Source organism: Lynx rufus, unplaced genomic scaffold (genome assembly GCF_022079265.1).
Source record: "Lynx rufus isolate CCGP_SWC_20201006 ecotype Redwood Valley unplaced genomic scaffold, mLynRuf1.p SCAF_19, whole genome shotgun sequence".
Classification (NCBI taxonomy): Eukaryota; Metazoa; Chordata; class Mammalia; order Carnivora; family Felidae; genus Lynx; species Lynx rufus.
The window spans coordinates 5,876,809-5,900,281 of NW_025814833.1; the positions used below are offsets into that span (position 1 = coordinate 5,876,809).

General features: G+C 41.6%; 1 protein-coding gene across 1 annotated transcript in view; it reads right to left on the reverse strand.

Moving 5' to 3' along the window:
• Window positions 1–23,269, reverse strand: part of GUCY2F (guanylate cyclase 2F, retinal) — a 90,107-nt gene extending 66,838 nt beyond the window's left edge. The window contains exons 1-2 of the mRNA XM_047082130.1: window positions 22,540–23,269; window positions 11,957–12,258 (exon numbers count right to left, since the gene is read on the reverse strand). Coding sequence (XP_046938086.1) covers window positions 11,957–12,258; window positions 22,540–23,269 — 1,032 coding nt within the window. The remainder of the gene's footprint in view (window positions 1–11,956; window positions 12,259–22,539) is intronic.
• Window positions 23,270–23,473: the final 204 nt, after the last annotated feature.

Genomic DNA, 23,473 nt, shown 5'->3' on the forward strand with positions numbered 1-23,473 from the left:
CTTTAAGTACCACATCTATACCATATATCTCAGATTTATACTTCCATCTCAGACCTGTTTCCTAAATTCCACACTCAAAAGTCAACTGCTCGCTCTGGTATTTCTACCTGGATGTCAAATTTCAATGTACCCACAATTGAGCTCCTGATTTTCACCTCAAATCTTCCTGCTTCCTCTAGGAGTCTTCCCCCATCTTTGTTAAAAGCTACTCCATTCTGGGGAGCCTGGGTGGCTCAGTTGGTTAAGAGTCCGACTTCATTTCAGGTCATGATCTCATGGCTCATGGGTTTGAGCCCCGCATCAGGCTCTGTGCTAACAGCTCAGAGCTTGGAGCCTGCTTCAGATTCTGTCTCTCTCTCTCTCTCTCTCTCTCTCTCTCTCTGTCAAAAAACATTACAAAAAATTTTTTTAAATAAATAGGCATGGGGAATGGATGGCATGTGCTGCCACCAAGGAATCCACATTTAGTTGCCTAGCACACACTGAGGTCTCTTGAGGGGTTTCCACTAACTCTCCCTTTGACATTCTCAGATGCTCCATTTAATTGTCTTTAGGATTTCTGCAAGACCCACCTGTTTTCTAGGGCTTTGGTAGGTTATGACAATAAGTTCAAGTTGGAAGGTGGGGTATAAAATCAATACTAGTAAAATAAATGAGTAAAATACCACAGGGCAACAAGCCCCTGAAAGCAGAGAAAATGCTAGTATTCTGTTTTGAAAGGCACAGAACCTTCTGGGAAGGAGAGTGCATCTACCTACAGCCAAAAGCAAAGATTAAAACTATTAAAAATAACACCCTCACCTCTGAGTTGACCCATCTTATAGGATTTTGAGCTGGCCAGGCTATGCTGCCCTTTGTGTTCTTGGATTGACCCCTGTTAGAGCTGACTGACGGCAACTCTCCAAGATGACTGAAACCTGAAGCCTGTTTTTCAGGAGACTCTAGCCTCCATCATATCTCTCTCTCTCTCTCTCTCTCTCTCACACACACACACACACACACACACACGCATGCCCACACACCCACAGCCACAAAAGTGTGGTAGAGGGAGCTGAAGCTAAAGGAAAGGGCATAGGTTAACAATAGCATAACAACAGCATTCAGTTGCAAAAGAACTGTCATGGGCGCCTGGGTGGCTCAGTGGGTTGAGCATCCTTCCGACTTGATTTCAGCTCAGGTCATGATCTCACGGTTCATGAGATCAAGCCCCAGGTCAGGTTCTGCACTGACAGTGTGGAGCTTGCTTGGGATTCCCTCTCTCCTTCTCTCTCTGGCCCTCTCTTGCTTTCTTGGCCCCTCTCTCCCTGCTCGTGTGCGCTCTCGCTCTTTCTCTCTCTCTCAAAATAAATAAATAAAAACTTAAAAAAAGAAGAACAGCCACAATGGCCCACTCTCACTGTGAGGGCTTAGATTTGTGTTCCAGCTGGTCTGTGTTGCTGTTTGACCCACTGAGCCCTTCGGCAGTAGAAATGGCCCCTTCCTGTAAGTCAGACTCACAGTCTGTTAGCATTGGTCACAAAAGGTCTCCAGCTGCAGCTGCTGCAAATAATGAGAAAAAGAAGAGGTAGAAGGTGGGACAGGGGAAAAAAGGACACTACCCACAACCTCTGTCCTGGCTTCTGACTACAGCACCAAAGAAGCAAGACAGGATTGGCAGGAGCTTCTGTCAGGCACATGGCCTTGTTGACATCACAGCCCAGAATGGTGAAACAATTCATGACTCAGTCTATTGGTTTTGCCTGTTGTATAGACCTGAACCTGATTGAATTATGAATAAATGAAAGACAATAGAAACTTACCCTTGACTATTTTTCAGTGACATTAGCTAGCTCTACCCTAGGCTTTTTGGAGTGTAGTATCCCAGAGAACAAGGTCTGGGTCAGGAGCAGTGATTTTCAAATTTGTTCAATTTGTTCAATGCTGTTGTTGACTATCATCAGTTCAGATTTACTGTGCTTGAAAGACACAAAACTGGCTTCCAAGGCATTTTGTCCTTAGAAGCATACATTGAAACATACCTGGGTTGGAAAATATCATTTGAAGGACAAAATGGCAACATCACTTTTTTTTCTACATCACTTTTGAACAAAAATCCAGGCACATGCAGAGAGCAAGGAACCAAATGGTAATTGAGTTCCTGTTATTAAAGGTAGTACCTCCAACAATGAATGATTTCAATCCTTGGACTTTGCCAAGAGATGGCAAATAACCCAATCTGTTTGCTATGATACTCGTGAACACATTACCTTTATTTTTTATTGAATGATGCACAAAGACGATTGTAGCCAATGTAAGCTGCAGGCAACAGTTTCTGACAGCTGTCTCGTGGGCCCTATCCTGGAATGCTTCATTCAGTCCTAACCACATCACCTTCAGCCAACCATCCCCATGCCAGGCACCTTTATTTAAGGTAATAGAAAACAATCAGTGCAGGAGTGTAAGGTCCCCCCCTGGGCTTGCTGAGAAATCCAGAGGATTTCCTTTGCTTAGTCAAATGAGGCCACATTTGGAAAAATTATCCAAAATGTGTGTTCCAGCAATATGTATTTATAGCCAATAGAAGTTTACTGAACACAAGCATGCAGCAAAATAAAGGATGCAGGCACTAAAACTATACTTCAGAAGTCTATTTTGTGCCAAAGCTTAAAGGTACAAAGTGACAATCCTTGCCCAATCATCCTGAGACTAATTTAGGAAATTTGTCACTGGCTTGCCACCCTCAATCTCTCCATTCTGATTTATTGTTCTGTTTCCATGAGTCCTGCTAGAGCCCTATCACCTCCTATGTTAGAGGAAAAGAATCTTAAAACCCCATTCAAATCAAAGTATTAGTCACTTAGTAATATTACTGTGAGTAAATCATTAGACATGGGACACGGTGAAAGGCTAACGTGTGGTTAAATGGTCAGGTTCCAGTAGCAGATTATTGTCGAAATCCCAGCTCTGCCACTTGCCAGTTGTATGACCTTGAGCAGGTTACCCTGAGCCTCAGTTTCATCATCCATAAAATAGAGATAATAATACCTAATGTCAAGGCTTGATCTGAGGATTTGATGAGACCATTTTTGTTAACTAGCGGGTGCAGAGCAAGCATTGAATGCATGATCGCTGCTATTGTTTGCATTTCAGAAGAGGAGCACAGAACTCTGGTAATATCCCGGAAATGTAGTGTTCAAGTACGTCATCCCAGTCTTGAATTGTGACCAATAAGTAAATGTCCCAATTTTATTTTTTTTTAAATTTTTTATTTCTAAGTAATCTCAATACCCAACGCAGGGCTCAAACGACCCCAAGATCAAGAGTCACATGCTCCACTGACAGAGCCAGCGAGGTGCACCTAAAAGTACCAATTTTATTTATTTTTTAAGTTAATTTATTTATTTTGAGAGAGAGAGAGAGAGAGAGTGCTTAAGCAGGGGAGGGAGGAGAGAGAGAGAGAGAGAGAGAGAGAGAGAGAGAGAGAGAGAGAGAGAGAATCCCAAGCAGGCTCTGCACTGTCAGTGTGGAGCCCAATGTGGGACTTGAACTCATGAACCATGAGACCATGATGGGAGCTCAAATCAAGAGTCTGATACTTAACCAACTGAGCCCCCCAGGCACCCCTAAAAATCCCAAATTTAGACCCAGTGTTCTTAGCAACCTGAAATGATAAAACTGTTCCCCTTTATTGGGGGAAGACCTTATTTCTGTTTTGTTCTCTATGATATCACCTGCAGAGTGCCTAGCCCACAATAATAATAAAAAGAACAACATTCATACTGGTAATTGGTAATAATAAACGCATTTATTGAGAGATTACTAGGTGCCAGGCAAGCTCTTTGTGTGTATTAACTCATTTAATCCTCACAACAACTCTATGAGGTAGCTACTATTATTATTTCCAATCTGAAATAATGAAAAGGTGGGGCGGCTGGGTGGCTCAGTCAGTTGGGCGTCCAATTTCAGCTCAGGTCATGATGTCACGGTCCATGGGTTCGAGCCCCGCATCAGGCTCTGTGCTAATAGCTTAGAGCCTGGAGCTTGCTTCGGATTCTGTGTCTCCCTCTCTCTTTGCCTTTCTTCTGCTCTCACTCTGTCTCTCAAAAATAAATAAATGTTAAAAAAAGAAATAAAATAAAATAATGAAAAAAAGATATAGAGAACTTATGTAAATGTACAGCACTCTGCCTTCAAAGCCCATGCTCCTAACTACCATGGCATATCTGAGCTTAATAAATACTTGCTAAATTAATGAATTGACTGTGGTAGATCCACCAGTAACGTTTTTGGGACTTCTTTTATCTTTCATGACTTCCTGATTACAGATACTGAAATCAAGATTTTTTTCTTCACTCTCTTCCTCCTCCCAAATATCACTCCCAAACAAGGAGTACGAGGAACAGAAACAGTAACCCTCCATATTTGTTAGTAATAAGAGTCATCAGTAACTCCAAACCACAGAATATGAAGACAGAAAGTGGTAACTGATTTAGCAGAGTAGAGGGCGATTAAACCTGAGTACCTGAAGAGGGGAATATCGGTAAGCAACAAGCAGATTTTCCCCCTGAGAGTCCCAGAAAGGCTTAGGAATTAGAGGCACCAAGTACTACAGAATTGGGAGTGAGGCAGAACTCTAAAGGAGGGATAGCTGTGTGAATAGCTGTATAAGAAGTAGTTCGACATCCACCATCCCCACTTCTATTGAGGAAAGCCAGATTCCTGCAGAAAACAGGTTAAATTGATTCAGAGCAGCTCCAGAACTGGGAAACTTACTCCAAAGGAAGGTAGACATTACATGGGCCACCAAAAGGAATGATAAAGTTAATGTCTTTATACTTAATAATGAGAGTCCCAGTCTCCTTCCCCTAACATGACTCCTAGAATAGAGACAGCCAGGATTATGACTCCCAAGGTGACTGGAGTATTCTTCTGTGAAAAAAAGTGTACCCCAAGAGGCAAGATCTACATATATTGACAAACAACCCCAGCTGGGTAGCCAATTTCCCTACACTGAAGCCCATTGGCCAACAAACATGTAATGTACATACAACTTCAAATCTGTTGTTTAGAGCTTCAATATTTTTTTAATCTTTTTCAATGTTTATTAATTTTTGAGAGGGAGAGAGAAACAGAGCTTGAGCAGGGGAGGGTCAGAGAGAGAGGGAAACACAGAATCTGAAGCAGACTCCAGGCTCTGAGCTGTCAGCACAGAGCCCGACGTGGGGCTCAAACTCATGAAGCAAGATCATGACCTGAGTTGAACACTCGACCGACTGAGCCACCCAGGTGCCCCGAGCATGTTTTTAAAATATAAAAATTTAAGTATCACTGCTTTTAAAAATAATTATAAAAATCATTGCTTATTAAGAGTTTTGAAGATCTGAAGTGCTTCTGGAATTCTAAAGGATAATGTGACATTCAGGAGAAGTAGAGATCTCTTTCCAAGAACTGCCACCATGTGGAAAATAAGGATGAAGAGGCTAGAAGTAGACTCCATATCTTTGCTTAGAATTTGTTAAGAAGGCACCTAGCTTCATAACCAGATAAAGAGACTACCGTACTCCTGTTAGAGTTTTCTCCCAGTCTTCCATTTGTTGGTTTTTAGGTGGCAAAAAGCAAGCATTCAAGTAGAAATTTGTTGTCTTTCCCCTGCAGTGTTTGGAACACAATGTTACCCATCATATGGCCCAAAGGAAGCCCTTTCTGGTGCTAAAGCCTACTTGGGTAGGAAGGCTGAGTTTGACACTGGCAGCTTGCCTGCTGTCTGAGAGCACAACCCAGGCGCCCCTAGAGCTTCATTCTTAAATATGGACAGCCAAGATCGCCAGAGAATTAAGGAAAGCTTCCAACATGAAATAGAAAGACCAAAACAAAGAAGCATGAAAAATTAGAAGTGAAGAAAAACACAGAAAACAGGAAAAAAAAAACTTCAAAGAAAGTACAATGAGTATCTGACAAGAAATAAGACAAAATACTATATTTACAAAACAAAAGCAGGATGCCATGAAAATAGAATAATCAATCAACAAGGATCAACACTTGGAAATTAACAGTTTGATAGCAAAAAGTTTTTTTTTTTTTAATCAGCAAAAGAGAACGCAAAGTTGAGGCACTCTTTTAAGAAGAATAACAACAAAACAATGGATGATACAAGAGAAATAATCAGACAATTAAAAAATCAACCCAGACAATCTTATAAACAACTAATAGTGTTTCCAGAGAGGACAAAGACAATGTTGTTAAGGAAATTATCAAATAAATAATATACAAAAATTTCTCATGTGGAATGAGATTTAAAGGCCTCACAATAGATATTGCATAATATATGTCAAAGATCCAAATATCATCATGAAATTTCATAACATCAGGAATAAAGAGATAATCTTTAAAGCTTCTGGGGGAGATGAGGAGGAGCAAAAACAGGTTGCATCAAAGATTCAGTAATAACAATGGCATTGGAGTTATCAATGCCAACAACAGAAATTAGAAGACAAAGTGCCATGTCTTTAAAGTGCTAAGGGATAATGATTTATTTGATTTTATTTATTTATTTAAAGTAATCTCTACACCCAATGAGAGGCTCAAACTCATGACCCCAAGATCAAGAGTCACATGTTTCTCCAACTGAGCCAGCCAGGCACCCCAGGGAAAATGATTTTTTAACCTAAATTTATATACTCAAACTATCAATCAATAATGAGGTTGGAATAATGACTTTCATGCAAAATTTCAAAAATTTACCTTCTGTGTACCTTCCTCACTAGAGAATGTGCTCCACCAAAACAAGAGAGTAAACAAAAAAAAAAAAAAAAAAAAAAGGGAGTCCCGAGATTCATGAAATAGTGGTGCAGTACAGAAAAAAAAGGAGAAAGGTACCTTCCAGGGTGATGAAAAGGGAGATCTTAGCATAATAGTTGTGCAGAAGCTTTAGGGAACAGTAAGTTTAGATCGGAACAGGAAGACAGAGAGCCTCAGAAAAAAACAAATGAAATTGATAAGGGGTTTTACGATATATAAAATTTGTTCTGCAAGAATTCTACAGCTTTATCAGCCAGTGTGGAAAGACTTTCAAATTCAAATTAAGGTAAACAAATTTAAGAATAAAGCAATTACTGGGGCACCTGGGTGGCTCAGTCGGTTAAGCGTCGGACTTCGGCCCAGGTCATGATCTCACGTCCCTGAGTTCGAGCCCCGCGTCAGGTTCTGTGCTGACAGTGCAGAGCCTGGAGCCTGTTTCAGATTCTGTGTCTCCCTCTCTCTCTCTGACCCTCCCGCATTCATGCTCTGTGTCTCTCTGTCTCAAAAATAAATAAACGTTAAAAAAAAATTAAAAAAAAAAGAATAAAGCAATTATTAACCTCAGTAAAAATCAAAAGTTACATGTGAAATGAATGGTTACCTACTATACTACATGGATCAGCAACAAATGATACTTCGATAGGTATAATATTAGAAATACCAAATATGAATTTAACTAAAAATTGTGACAGAATTATATTGAAAGTTCGAAGGAGGGTAAGGAAGTATATAAGAGCTAAAAATCCTCAACTGTAACAGAAAGTCAACAACCCAGAGGTAAATACCAGAATAAAGAGCAAAAAGACAAGAAAGTGGTTGTTCCTGATGAAAGGTGGGAGGGAGGCCTAGGGACTGCTTCGTTGTTGACACAAACTTTTTAGGATTTCTTGACCTTTAAAACTATGTGCACATACCACTTTGACAGTCTTTGTTTTTACTTTTTAAAGAAGTAAGGGCATAAATTAAAGAGATTGCAAACCTGCTATAGGCAATATAGTCCATCCATAGAAATTTCAATTCCACTGGAAGTTATTGGCAAGAGAGAAATACAGCCATGTTTTTCATGTATTTGTTTATTCATTTCCTAACTGTCTTTTTCACAAGAATTTAAGCCCCCTAAGATCAGGAATAAGTGATGGACTAGTAAATGTTTAACTCTATGAGAAGTAAAAAAATATTCTTGTATCATTTACCTATTTCTGTGGTGTAAATATTCCCAGTGCCTGATTTCTAGCTATCAACATGATGTCACTAAAAAGAGAATTGGGAAAAGATGCACAAAGTCAGCTTTTGTAAACTGGCTCCAACACACCACGAACAAAAATCTTGCTTACTATTCTATCTCGGAGTTCAACATAGTGCATGACATGGCAGGTGCCCAGTAAATAATTGTTGATCTGTTGAGTGAACACAGGAAAAATAACAGGAGCCAGGGACAAGCAAACAATGAACTACATAATTTGATCTAAGAAAATTGAAAGCAAAAATCATCTCGAAAGCTGAGAATATTGAGAAGGAGCTCAAGTCAGATTATAACTTGGATAATAAATCACCATGAATTAATAAGGTCATTCTGGCCCCAGGGAAGAAAAAGTGGAAAGGAAGGTAGCTGTGAGCCAGACATTTAGATAGTTACTTTACAAGTGTGACTTTCTTTAATCTTTGCAATAATCTTAGAAGATGTAGATCACTAACCCATTTTACAGATGGGAAAACTGAGACTCAAAAAAGTGTAAGTAATTTGCCCAAGGACACACAGCTAGCAGGAGTGAGAGCTGGGATTCAAACCCATGTTTGTCTAACTCCTTATCATATGCTCTTTCTGCTATACCAGCTGCCTTCAAAAATTTAGGAAAATAATTTAAGGAAAAGGAGGTTTTGTTTATCAGAAATGTGAAGATAATTGTCTCATCCTTCTATCAATCTTTGGTTATGAAGGTATAGCATAGGCACCTGCAAGGTGGGGGTGGAAACGCATCCAAAACAATCTGTTAGATAAGATCTAGATTCAAAACAAGCTGTTTTGTGAGATCTAGATTCTTTGTTCTAGCTCTCTTTATTTTCTTGTCTAAAGCAGAGTAGAGGCTGCCTAGCAACCAAGATAATGGTGTCTCTTTTTTTTTGCCTTAATTATCTTATGCTTTCCACAACCTCAAAGATATTGGATCAAATATTAAGAGAAGAAGATCTGAGTTTTTGTATCAAAATATCTGTTCATATACATGTACAATGCACACACACACACACACACACACCTTTCGCCTTCCCTCAATTTTGTGATTAAATTAAAAAGACAGTCTGTATCTATGTGGTGCCATACCATTCGCTAAAAAGTATAAAAATTCACCATTTCAGGGCACCTGGGTGGCTCAGTCGGTTAAGCATCTGACTTTGGCCTAGGTCATGATCTCATAGTTCTTGAGTTCAAGCCCCACGTTGGGGTCTGTGCTGACAGCTTCAGATTCTGTGTCTCCCTCTCTCTGCCCCCCTGCTTGCTCTCTCTCTCTCTCTCTCTCTCTCTCTCTTCTCTCTCACAAATATCAGTCAGAGAAAGAAAAATATCATATGACTTCACTCATATGAGGACTTTAAGAAACAAAACAGATGAACATAAGGGAAGGGATACAAAAATAATATAAAAACAGGGAGGGGGACAAAACGTAAGAGACTCTTAAATATGGAGAACAAACAGAGGGTTACTGGAGGGGTTGTGGGAGGGGGGATGGGCTAAAGGGGTAAGGGGCATTAAGGAATCTACTCCTGAAATCATTGTTGCACTATATGCTAACTTGGATGTAAATTTTAAAAAAATAAAATTTTAAAAAAATGGGAATAAATAAATAAATAAATAAATAAAACATTTTTAAAAATTAAGAAAAAAATTCACCATCTCTTTGCTTGTTGATAAATATACCAAACAAATGGTTTGGGCAACCATTCTTAGCAATTTGAGGGATTCTTGCAATTCTTGACCAAACCGACCATTTGTTTTTAAATACATGTGTCTCCTAAAAGAAATATTTATTATAAACATATCAGTAGCAATAAAGTTGAAAATCAGTACTGTTAATATCTCCACTACTTTATTTTATTAGAACAAAAATTGGCAACATCTTCGTTATCAATACTTAAACTAAACCTAAATTTTATCTAAATCATTTGTTCAGAGAGACAAGCAGTCCACAGGATAAAGAAAAGGGGTGGATAAAAAGGAGAATATCATGGAGAATGTGAGTGTTAGACACAATCAGATGCCTACCTGACAGCCTTCTTCCCTACTAACAGAATCTCAATTCTGTTCACATTTTTCTGGCAGCCATAGGGTCAATCATGATGGTCTTGTTCCTCTTTCTAAATTATTGACTTAGGTATGCATATAAGGCACGAATATGATCAGGAAAGTATGGAGAGAAGTCTGCATGAGGAGCTTCTGGGAAAGATTTCCTCACTCTTAGAGGCACAAGAAAGGAACATTCCCCATTTTTATCTGTAGACAGTTCCACCTATAATAAGTGATGTCTGGAACTGTGGCAGCCATCATGGGACCATGAGACCAACCAAATCATGGTGTCAAGATAGCACTCTATAGCTCATAAAGAGGAAGGATGAGTAGAGCCTGGTTCATTGATAACATCATTGAGCTGATGAATTAACTGACTCTTGAGCTCCCATAGCTTCAAATTTTGAAAAAAAATATTACTGGCCATTTTGTGTTGAACAGTCTATTTCTTGCAGCCAGAGGCTTTGTAACTGATACAGTATACTAGCCAATGCTAGAACTTTTAATCTTACTTATGTTTTCTTCTAAATACTTCTGAAAATAACTACCTTCTCTTACATCTGGCCTCCAACCTATAACAACCCTCTCTGTATTTTTTCAAATCTAAGTGATAGCTTTGGCCTCCCCATCTTCTCATATTCCTTGTCTTCTTTGTATGTTTCTTCTTTGTTTTTGTCTTTGCTCCCCATTCCTTTCGCTTTCTTCCCCTGTCCACTTCCTTTTTTTTTTTTTTGAGATTTTAAGTTTATTTATTTATTTTGAGAGAGAGATCACACACAAGCAGTGGAGGGGCCAAGAGAGAGGGAGAGAGAGAGAGAGAGAGAGAGAGAGAGAGAGAGAGACAGAGAGTATCTCAAGCAGGCTCTGTGCTGTCAGAACCCAATGAGGGGCTTGAGATCATGACCTGAGCCAAAAGCAAGAGTCGGATGCTTAACTGACTGAGCCACCCAGGCACCCCAGTCCCCTCTCCACTTCTTTACCTTCTTCTAGCTCTTAAGTGTTTGTGATTTGAACATGAAATATGTTTATACATATATTCATTTATACATGTGTAAATATTATGCCTTGCATATTAGAAAGGAGGAATTCTTCCCCAATCCAAATAATTCCTTTCATACAGAGATAGCTCTGCTAGAAAAAAGAAAAAAAGAAAAAAAACACCTGACCTCTCTTTAACCCTTACTCATTCCTTCCCACAAAGGAGGAGTGACTTAATCTGACTGGTTAATTTGAAAGGAGAACTAAGCATGTGTAGCCCAGACTGTCCTAGTTTCTTTCTCTTGGGAGCCAGCTACCTATAGGAAACACTCACCATGCTCCTCCAGGCTGTACATTTTACAGAAAGCATGCCCTCGTGGTGCAGGAATATGTGGTGGTCCTGCAATGCTGGTGACTAGATGGAAAAATCTGGGTAATCCTCAGATTCTGTATTGGGAAGCTCAAATTCTTCCAAGAAGACAGAAGCCACATTCTCAAATACCAGTTCTATCAGTAATAAACTTAGTAGAGTCTCATTATACCAGCTGTCTTGTCTTACTTTGAATAGATTCAAAACTATTCAAAATAGTTGAACTTGGGTCAGAAATAAGACTTCTTCTCTCTAGCCCCCTTGAACAGCACTAGTATATATGAAAGCTTTGTTTCCCTGTTTTGAAGTATATTTTCTTTATTCTTCATAGTTGCATGCTGTCATTGTGGGCGGTGTGACAATAAAAAATATTCTCCAGCATTGTGTCTTTGTTTTATAAATGTTTTCTGCAAACAAAAGATGTTTTTAATTTGTGTGTGGCTGCTTGTTCTTGATGGAGCTTCCTATGGAATAGAGGCTCTTGATAGAAACAATATTTACCTTCCCGATTTTTGAGGGCCTCTGCTTATAACTTGTGAATCTGCACTTACTTGATCTGAGTCCAGCTTCTCAGGAACTTCATGTGTAGCTGCTGCCTCAGTATAGGCTTGGTAGAAGGTCTTTTCTTGGGACTCCACTGTAATGGTCAACACAGCATCATAGGCTTCCCGGAGTTTTGGGTTGTTCCTCAGGACCTGGTAGGGTGTATGCTTATAAGGTAAACTGTAGAGCAGGGCATCATAAGGAACAAAGACATAGGTTCCATCAGTCATTTTCAGATCATGAGCCCATTCCAAGAGATGCATCTGAGTCTCTCCCCCAATCAAGGCCGAATGCATACACATGATGATTACTGAAACCAACAAAGCAGGGAGGTTATGGCAGTAATAGGTTAGTAAAATACACTTCCAAAAACCACAGACCAGGGGAAATAAATAAATGTGTTACAACCAATTGCTAAATTATTTTTATCGTATGCCTCTAAGATGATCAAGATGTTGAAGCCCTGAGCTAAGGCTTTGTTCAGGGACTCTGGATTAGGCATAGGGACAATACAGATATGTCTACAGCCTGCAGAGCCCAATACTAGACAGGAACAAGAACAACTATAGCAAATGAGAGGTAGCATAATGAAGAGGCTATGGGATCGGGAGACTCAGGCTTATACCTTAACATCACTAGTTATTGTTAGCTGTCTACCCTTAGCTGAATCACTTTACCTCTCTCCCTGCCTCATTTATAAAATGGAGATCAAAAATATGTACTTTATGGGGTGGTAGTGATGATTGAAGGGCAATTCGTATAATAGGCTTGGCACATGACACTCAAAAAATCGCAGCTATTATTATACCTAAGAATAAGAAGGCTAGAGGGAGAGGATAGGAGAGACTCTCATAGCCACTGTTGCTGTTTATTGCCCAGCTCTGGCAAACATATATTCCAATAGATTTTGCACAACTGTTTCCACCCTTACTATGGCCAGTATAGGCAGTGAATGGCACTAACTCACACTCTCCTGTAAATGATAATAATATTGTGGGTGACAGGCTCAAGTTTTAAAAATCTAACTTCCCTATAATTGGAATTACTTTGCACTCTTCTTTAATTCTCCCCTGACTTATGAAGCTATGTTGTTTGGCAGAGCTATGCTAGAATAGAGTGGATTAGAGGCAGCCACGGTTGAAGAATGGCAAGCAAGATCATGAGACTGAAAGCCTTCTATCCAATTTCGCCCTTGGCATGCTAAATGAGTTTAGTTTAAGCCCACTTGTGCTTCAGTGCGCACATCTTTAAAATGCAGAGTGCAAAGCATTTCACAGGTGCGTTGAATAGTTTAATTAGATAATGCCTGGCAAGTATTCAGAGCTCTTTGCAGAAAGGGCCAAGGTCCTATTGCTATGGGTAAATATTAATTATACGTGCTTACATGGAACCTTTAATCTCAGGAACTGAGTATGCTTAACTACATTCAGTGACTGGTTTTTGCATTTATATATTTCATCATCTATTTTCAGAAATCTTTTTTACACTGGTTAAATACCCCCAGAAATTTTCCCATTTGACCTACAGCTGATACCTTTCAGTGTTTTAAGGTGTAACTAGCAAGTTACGAAGATGATTTAAATCACACACACACACACACACACACACACACAGTAACCTGAGTTTTCAAATGACCATTAGTTCCCTCAATATAATGTCCCTAAGAGGTTTTACATGTAGTATGATGCTCACATCTTCCTTCCAATACTCTGGGATATCTTTGGAGCGAGTTCATGAGCCACACTAGGAATTCAGCCTCCTTCGTTCATAACCACACGTTGCATAATGGGGAAATGGAGTGCGAAAGAGGCTTGACAAGGCAAGAGCTGGATTTAGAAGGACAAACTAGAACCAAAGACATCTAACTCCCTAAATTTGGCTACACCATTAAATGTGAATCCGTTTGGTCAGATTAGTCCACTAACAAACTCATTGAGGGGGGAAAATGAGTTAAGTGAGGCCCTTTAAGTAGTTGGCCAATTCATCCACCAGTATCCTTAGCAAGTTACTCAGTATTAGCATCTTTCTTCTACAAAAACAGAGATTAGGTGACTTGGCCAAGATTACCAAAAGAGATAAAATTTCATTTGCTGTATTTCAAAGAATATTAGCATTACTTCACTAGATGGAATGTGTTAAATGGAATTAAGTGACTTGTTTTGGTTGAAATACAGCAAATACTATAACATACACCGCGTGCATTGGGTGCTGTGGTGTACCACCCAGATGCACCCTTCATGACTGAAGCACTGGTTCTCCTAGCTGCTGGGGGTGGGGGTTAGAAGATGATAGCTAACATCTCTCTGAGAATTGCCCTCAGCTGATGAGAGCCACCTCTCACAAGGTCACACCTTCTCAGAAGTGTGCTAGAGCTGGCTTGTGCTAGTTCCCAAGAGCCTGTGGTTAAATTTTGGGGGGTTTTGTGCACCAGTTAGTTTCAGACTGGTAGCTTGAAATTGAGCATGGTGGGAGTGATTATGGAAATCACTCCATGGAAATCAGCAAATGTTACCAATCAGGACTACTTTCCCCCTGACAAGCTGGCTGTCAAACTATTATTATCACATTGTACCCCTCTCTCTGCATCAGCCTGTATCCAATGACTGGTCAACATGGGGGCATAGAGGCTAAAACTCCTTCCTCATCTCAATTCTGGACAACTCTGAAGGGCCATCCCAGCTCCAGAGTTCCCACTGGGACTGGCTGAGGCCTTTGTTGTGATGACATGACCATTCATTTCCTCTCTCTGCCTCATTCTACTGCTTTCTCTCCCTCACAAATGTTGTTCTTGAAAGCATTCCCACAATAAGCTTCCTGCACACAAATCTCCATCTGACAGAATTTTTTTCCAGGACACTGACTTGTCACACTGGTGGAGAGCCCCGTCATACCCTGAACTGACTTCTACCATGGCACTTACAAGATTTATTGCCCTTATTTATTTATGTCAACCTCTACTATGAAACTGTGAGCTCCTTGAGGTCAAGGACTGTGTCTTATTTATCTCTGTATCCCGGTACATATGATGAACCCAAAGAACATTGTTTAAACGAACGCCTGAAAAATTCAGAAAGTTTGTACCCTTGGATATCATTTGTGGGTTCCTTGAGGTGTGAGGCATGGACATATTTGGATTGTTAGTATGGAGGAAGGATTTGAAGTGATATTTGCTGGGCAAGTAAATTCTACCATACTTGTCCTTAATGCTTAGAGTCATTAACTATGCTCAAGACCTTACCCTCTACCTTAATCTCTTGTTGTGATTTTTTTTCCATTGGCACACTAAGGACACTTCAGACAAAGAGTCAGAATTTTTATAGCTGGAAAGACTCTTGGAGACCTCTTATTCCCCCATTATTTTCCAGAGGAAAAAATGGAATCCTTGAGAAGGTATGATCACAGGCTCCTCCATTTGTTGCATGGCAAGACCTTGCCATTGAACATGACTAAAGTAGAAAGCATCAATACTGAATTCAAACAACAGCAATTTAATTTAATGGATTGAGTGCTTTGTGAAAGGGATTTGTGGATGCATCTGTTCTACATGATGGTTTTACTAAATAGTTTTATTTCTCAAAATTACATTCATTAAAATGGGGTTTTACCTGTAAGTTGTTGTCAGGAAAGGATTAGTAGACAGAAACCTTAAATCCTAGACAAGGCCTGGGTCAATGAGTGATCACTGAATAATGCTAATTTGTAAGTTTCCATCCTGATTGTTAACAGTCAGCCACTCGATAGCCAACACAAGGACCAGGAGATACATCCACCTGAGATACCATCTCACTAAGATATAATCTTAGGACTTTCTCTGAGCTTCCAGAGCCCCACTCAAGCCATCTAGCAGCTATGGGACCCCTGTGTGGCTCAATTGGTTAAGCGTCCAACTCTTGATTTTGGCTCAGGTCCTGATCTCACAACTTGTGAGATCAAGCCCTGCATCGGGCTCTGCACTGACAGCATGGAGCCTGCATGAGATTTTCTCTCTCCCTGTCTCTCTGCCCCTCCCTCCCCCCGTGTGCACATGCACTTGCTCTCTCACTCTCTCTCTCCCTCTTTCCATCTCTGTCTTTGTCCCTCTCAAAATAAATAAATAAATAAATAAAAATTTTTTAGAAAGACATCCAGCAGCTACGTCTTCATACGGTAGTATCCATTATGGCAGGCTGTCCAGGATCAATCATCTCTTTCACCTTCAACAATAGCAGAAAGAAACATTATGAAACTCCAGGAAAAGCCAATTACTAAGTTGCTCAACTCCTCCTTTTGAGGAAGGAAATTGAAATTCTCATATTGAAATATTCTGTCTGATATTTCCTTGAGATAGAGGATCTGTGTTTCTCAAAAGGCAACGTTCACTTTTTTCTTTCTCACAGATTACTGGCTATAGAGTCCTTAGTGGAGGAAGCTGGGTGCACTCTCATACCTTGTGAAATGGAAATAGTTCTACTAGCTAGTGTTGAAGAAGTCCTTAGGAGTCATATTCACATTGTGACCCTGCAGTATTGCTCCCAATCCACAGAAACACCCCACCACTTCAACGGTTCTTTATCTTCATTTTAGTCCTTTTGTGACATTTCCCATTACTGACATTTATTTTAACCTATTCCGTTTTAACAAATGTTGAGAGAGGGGGAAGCATACTCTGTGATTTATCCCAAGTCTCATATTCCCCCAGGAGTCAGCCATCTGGCCATACAGTGAAAGAAGTACATTCAGACCCTCTTCCTCTCCACTTTCTTCCAAGGCCAGTCTATAAAATGGATCCATAAGAAGAGCGTAGGAGGCTCTGGAATCTGCAGGTTTCCCAGTTCTGCCCCCTCACCCAATGTGATTCAGTGCAGAAGGCCTTGAAAGCACAACTTAAGAACACTGCACTAGGCGATGTGTGACCATTTGTATCAGCTGAGGACACCCACCCACACGCATTTTTGTCTCTAAGTCCACAGACCACTTAAGTACCTGCCACCAGTGTTGAACCAGTGCAAGAAGCTCTGCATAATGGGAGACACACATTACCTTTAATGGCCATTCCACCCACATCAGACCGTGTTTTCTCATACCCCATAAAACCCTGCACATTGCCGCCCAGCTTGAGATAAGTTGTTATTTTTCCATACCTTGCAACATATGTTTTCTTCAGCATTTTCAAACTGCTGTCCAGATAAGGCCTCTTAAATGTTGGAAACCTCTTTAGAGATTTCCTCTTATGCTGGGTCTTCAATCATTTTATCTGATATTAGGCCCATTCATGAAAGCAAGTTGTCCTTTTACCATTTACATTTACTTACTTTTATCTATACCAAATCCTATACCAAATTCCCTAACAACAGTAAGGTTCTTGGCCATAGTATTATCAGCATCACTGTTGTTATTAGTGTAGGAAAATCAGGCCAACACCTGCTACCTTTGAGGCACTTTAAGGAATTTCATCAGTGAGCCCAAAAATTAAGAAAGAAAAATGGAAGAGCTGAATTATACACCCTCCATGGCACCCAGGATCTCAAGTGAGTATGCTTTAGGGACATACCTCAAGGAGACAGGAGGCAATAGAGTGTAAGTCTTTCATGAGACCAGTGTTTCTCAAAGAATGATCCCTGGACCAACAGCACCAGCACCACTGTGAACTGGCTAAAAATGCAAATTCTGGGGCCCTTCCCGAGCTCTCCTTCCTGAATCAGCAGCTCTGGAGAAGGAATCCTGCAATCCATGTTTTAACAAGCCCTCCAGGGGATTCTGGTAAACACCAAGGTTTGAGAGGTCTGCTTTAGACCAACCTGCTTGTATGTGGCCTGGCTTTCCCATTCACTAGCTGTGTGACATTAGGCAAGTTACTTAACCTCTTTTGCCCTCCGAAGAGTCATCCATTAAGTGTGTTCAATAATAGTTAGCCTTACTATATAGGGATGTTGCAAAAATTGAACGAGATGGTCTATACAAAGCTCTTGCAAAATGACTAGCACACAAGAAACTCTCAGTAAATATTAACGATTACCAAAGTTGCTATTCTTTTTTTGTCTTTTTTATGTACAATAATCTTCAATAGATGGGAAGAGGCTAGCCAGATCCCTGGCAGTAACATAGTAACAAGGTATTTCATTTTGGACAAAAAAGGGAAGACCACTCGGTGTCCTATTTACTAAATATCATATTGTAATGAAGCATTCCCAATTTGAAAGGATTTAAATGAATCCCCAAGAGCTCGACAACCTGGTAAGCCCAAATTGAAAGGATTTCACAATCAGCCAGGCATTGATAGGCAAAAAGGTGAGGAGAGGAGAGGAGGGCTTGAAATAGCCATTTGAAAAGTTCTCTAAAGAGCTTTTTAGCGAGGCCTCCTGCTAGCCTTTGTGAGAATTAGCAAAAGCACCTCTTCTGGGAAATTGCCATCCAACAGGTGCTGTGCCCTGTTGAGTGAGTGGACGCTCTTTTATGCCATTGGAGCAAAACTTCCACCAGGGCTCGTGGTTTCAGTAGATAAGGAACTGGATTTGGGCCCTCATGCCCACTCAGCTAGATCTTCTTGTGCAGGGCACAACCTACCTAACCGCGTACAGAGCCCTGACTGTAAATCGAGGACTTAGTCTTTGATTACGATCGATCTCTCCTATTTGACTTCGTCAGAAACAAAGGTTATTGGTAATTGCTTTTGAAGCTTAAAGGAAATGAGCTGAGAATCTGGGAGAGGCTGAATCCCCCCTTCCCTGGGCCTTCATTTACCCCATTCTTTGTTGTTAATAATGCCTACACCTACCTACTTGTTATGTGAGACCCACAGGTGTTGTAAAACTTGAAAGGAAATACCTATCTTCTGGGTAATCCTGAGGATGGAATGAGATTATCTATATGCAAATACCTTGTAAACTGTAGAGAGCTGTTCACATGTAAAGTGGTATTATGATTGCTTTCATTGTCTCTATGGCAGCATCTAATAACACCCCTGCTGTTTCTCCTCCAAAGGGCCCCGCAACTTTCATTATTGTTATTATCATCTTTACTAGTAAATTTTATCATTGTCTCAGTCTTGTGTAAGCACAATTTAGACCTGTTTCTGAGAAAGACATTTCTTCTGACTCCAGTAAGGTGCCAGCAATACTTCTTAATTGGAAACATAAATTTACAAAAAACGAGAAGTGACACGCCAGCCAGTAGTAGACTAGCTTTCTCTCCCCTTCCACACACCCCCCCCAGCACAATTCCTCACTACCACACCCACATGGGGTTGTGGTCACTGTTACTGTGAGCAGATCAGACAAAACCCACCTCTCAACTATTTTTTTTATCCCTGTCACCATCGTATTTTGTACATCACAAAAGGTCCTCTTCTGAAGGTTCACCAGGGGTCCACAGTGTAAGAAGTAGCCTCGTGTCCAGCAGAATAGGGAAGAGGTTCAGCTGAGGTCACACAAGAAAGCTCAGTGCCTTTCCAATCAAGACGGATCACAGCTACGAATACTTTAGCAGTCTCAGTCCGACCAGATGAGAGGGGCTAGAGAATCAGCCAGAGATTTGATCTGGTGTATTCTGTGCTTGGTGTGCTGTAAACTTCCTCACTGCCCTGCTGTCCCAGTCCATACTCACTGGCCTCTGGCTTGGTTTCTCACCAGATCTCCCACTTTTTTTGAGAGAGAGAGAGAAAGAGAGGGGGCACAAGTGACAGAGGGCAGAGAGAGAGAGACAATACCACAAGGGGCAGAGAGAGAGAGAAGTGGGACTCACCCGGACCCCGTGCTCACCCAATGTGGGACTCAAACTCACAAATTGTGAGATCACGACCTGAGCCGAAGTCAGATGCTTAACGACTGAGCCACCCAGGTGCCCCAGCTCTCCCACTTTCTGATGGGACAGGAGAGGTGCCCTGTACCGCAGGCAGCTTGCTTCAAGTCCTGATAGTCCATTTATGTTCATACCCTGGATCCTGCTTCTCATGTTTCTGCTGGCTGAGACACTTCTCTCACCAGGCAACAAGACTACCTTACTTTGAGTCACTGCCCTTCTGCAACTCCTGCTGTCATACCCCACCCGCTGCTGTGGCATGCCTCAGATGCCAACAGCTGGCTATACCAAACGTGAGTGCCACACACATCTTTGAATACTCCACACTGTCAGAGGTCATATGCAGCAGGCTCAGTTGCCGTGCCCTCCTCCCCCACTCGCATTCGGTCTCTTGTCACTGAGGTCCCAGCATGCCCCCTCTGAGTCTGCCCCTGCTTTGCCAGAAACCAGAAGCAAAATCCTGCTGTGCAGAGCTTTGTCTTTGCTCCCTTTTATCTCCCTTTCTGAGTCCCTACTTCACTTCCTGTTGCTGTCCTGTCAGCCCAGGGTGGGCCTCTGCTCCACAACCACAAACCTTCCTCTCTAGGCTTCCCTGCCCACCACCCCCCCAACCCAGCAATCTTAAAATTTCCATTCCTTCAGTAGGCTGATCCATACTGTTACAAAGAAAACAATCTGATTAAACATAGCTATATTAAGACAAAAATGGCAATCTAAAGTAAGGAACATTTATTTGCAGTTTCATTAACTTAAAGCAGGTGGTTCTTAACCCTGGCTGCATTTTCCATGCATCTGGGAAGCTACTGAAAATGCCTTTACTGGTGCCCCACTGCAGACCTCCAGAACCTCTGGAAGTGGCTTTCAGGCACCAGTCATTTTGAAAAGACATCCAGGTAATTCTGGTGTGCAGTCAGAGTAAGAACCATCGACCTAAAGGAACACATCTCAAATAGCAGGGCAAGACGATGTACATTTGCTACCTCTCCACCTCAAAGGACTTGTGGGTGGTGAGCACTCAGTCCTAACCTCTCAGTCTGACAGCCTGAAGAGCTTCAGCGCCTAGATTTATTTAACATTTCATGGTAGAGGCCAAAATGTCATTTCAAAGAGCATACTATTTAGAAATGGGTGGGATGTGAAACACTCATGGAATGTAAACTTGCAGGAGACATTGGGCTTCCGTGAAGATTTGTAACATATTATAAAGTTATGATACTAAATATGTCAGCCTGTTACTGGCATGACTCCTCCCTGGAAATGGTTTTAGATCTTTAAAAAATAACTCTGTGCTCTGCTTTGAAAGTATCAAGCTCTATTATGAAGTAATCGGAGCCACGCTGATTGCTTAACATTATAGTATCTTGTAGAAGGGAGCTGGAGACAGACTACTGTAGTTCCTGGAACGAAAACTTCTTGCCCCTATCTTCCCATAATGATCATAATTACGGTCCAATCCGGGGGGACACTTGGAACTTAAAATGGGCTTCTGTTTACAGGCCGGGCTAATCTGGACCATTCTCTAACAAACCCATTGTTATGGTAAGGAAATGCCTGGGACTAGGACTAATCCTAGCAGTAACCAATTTAACAAGTAGTTCCTGAACTGTCCAATTTAAAGTGGTGGAGTGGCCGCAATAGAGAAATGAGCAGTATTCCCACAAATCGCTGCCACTTTCCAGAGAAAGGTAAAGTGGAGATTGGCAAGTTGGAATAGAAGAGCGCCTGGCTGGCTCTGTCAGTGGAGCATGCGACTCTTGATCTGGGGGTTGTGTGTTTGAGCCACACACAGGTCGGGTGTAGAGATTACTTAAAAATAAAATCTTCAAGGGGCGCCTGGGTGGCTCAGTCGGTTAAGCGTCCGACTTTGGCTCAGGTCATGATCTCAGGGCTCGTTAGTTCAAGCCCTGCATCGGGGCTCCGTGCTGACAGCTCACAGCTGGGAACCTGGAGCCTGTTTCAGATTCTGTCTCTGTCTCTCTGCCCCTCCAGTGCTCTCTCTCTCTCAAATATAAATAAGCATTAAAAAAATAAAATAATCTGCAAAAAAAAGTTGGAATAGAAAATATCAAAACCAAGTGTCACAAGGGCTTGCCATCAGTGTCAGTAAGAGACATCTGATTCAAGAGGACTAGGAAGGAGTCCTCTTCCCCCAAATCTACCCAACTCGCTCTGCTGATGGCAGCTTCACTGGGTCATTCCTTTGCTTGACACTTTGTCCATTACCTCTGCAAGAATCACCTTTGAACATAAACCTTCTCTTGGAAGAGGAAAGGTGAAAATGTAGGCAGTCTCCTCATTTTAATATGTTCCTATTTATCAGCTAGGTCCCTCCAAATCAGCTAGTTGTGTGCTGCAAAGAGATAAGCCCTGTTTTTTTTGGGGGGGGGGGAAGCAGAGGATAGAAGGAAGATGCATATGTGAAATGTGATGAAATAGGTAACAAGATCAGACAAAAATGGAGCCATAAGAGCAACCCTCTTTGGCTGATCTGAAACTACTGGGGTTCTAAGGGCATAGAGGGTGTGCAGCTGCAGTCACTCTTACAGTCTTCCCCCTACCCAGGTGCTGAGAGTAGGCACTGGAACCCAAGGGCATCTTAACCACCAACTTCTCTGCACCTTTATTTAGTTCATAAGATGGACTCTGTTGAAACGGGACGGTCTTTGAGCCTGAGTGTGAGTAAAAGAGGGCAAATGCATGAAAAACTGGGGAGTGATGTGCTATCCCGGGGTGCGAGGGTAGAAAACCTTTTGGAGATGGTCGTATTTTTTTTCCTGGAGCCACGTTTAAACGTCAGCCAGGAGAAAGCACTCACTGCGAATTCTGTCAGCCTGGCGAATCTGCTGGAGAGCTTCCCGAATGCTTTGGCTGTCTCGTCCTGTGCTCAGGACGACCCCTACAGGTAGGCCCCGGCTCTGAAGAGCACTTGCGACTCGATTGGCTGTGTGCACCCAAATGTCTTCATCTGAGGAAATGACTCCAGCGTGAGCCAACTGGAAATATTTCATGACGGTTACCAGCACACGGATGGGAGAAGGGAGTGTCCGAGAAAAGGTCGGATAGCTATTTTTATTGTCTAATTCATAATTCACACAGGCCCAAGAGAAAATCCCTTTGTTCCAGCTGTTTCCCAAGAGCGAGGCTGCCTCGCAGTAGCCGGGATTGGCAGGTCCAATAAATCCTGAGGCCATCTGGTGGTGAGAAATGAAACTGGCAAGGGCTCCGGAAGTCTGGCAGTCTTCATTGAGAATCACGTATTCAAAAGAGTAACCCAGGTCAAATGATGGGTCCCTGTTGATCCGCTCAGTAGCTAATCGAGCAGCAACCTCAGGCAGAGCTTTTGAGAACAACGGATCACAAGCCCAAGGGCCCACCACCCCTATCTTGTAAGGGGGTCCGCACACCTGTTGCGGGATGGACGTGAGGGCCAGGAGGCACACACACCGCAGGAGCTTGAAAGTTACAAGGCCATGGTGTCTTCGCTGTCTTCTGGGAGCCGCAAACCAGAGCATAAGGTGAAAGAAAGGCCAAGGTCCCAAGAACATAGCCGTCCCGCTTCTAGCAAGCTAGTGAAGAGATGTTGGGAGGTTAGTCTGCTTTCCTGAGATGGACAGTGGTGTTCCCAAATGCCTGTCAATCAGAAAAAAAATCATTGCATTATTCCTAAAGCTTCTGGAAATATTTGTTATAAAAGAATGGCAAAGGAATGGCAGTCCCCAAACTGAAAGCTTCTTTCCCCTACCCTGACC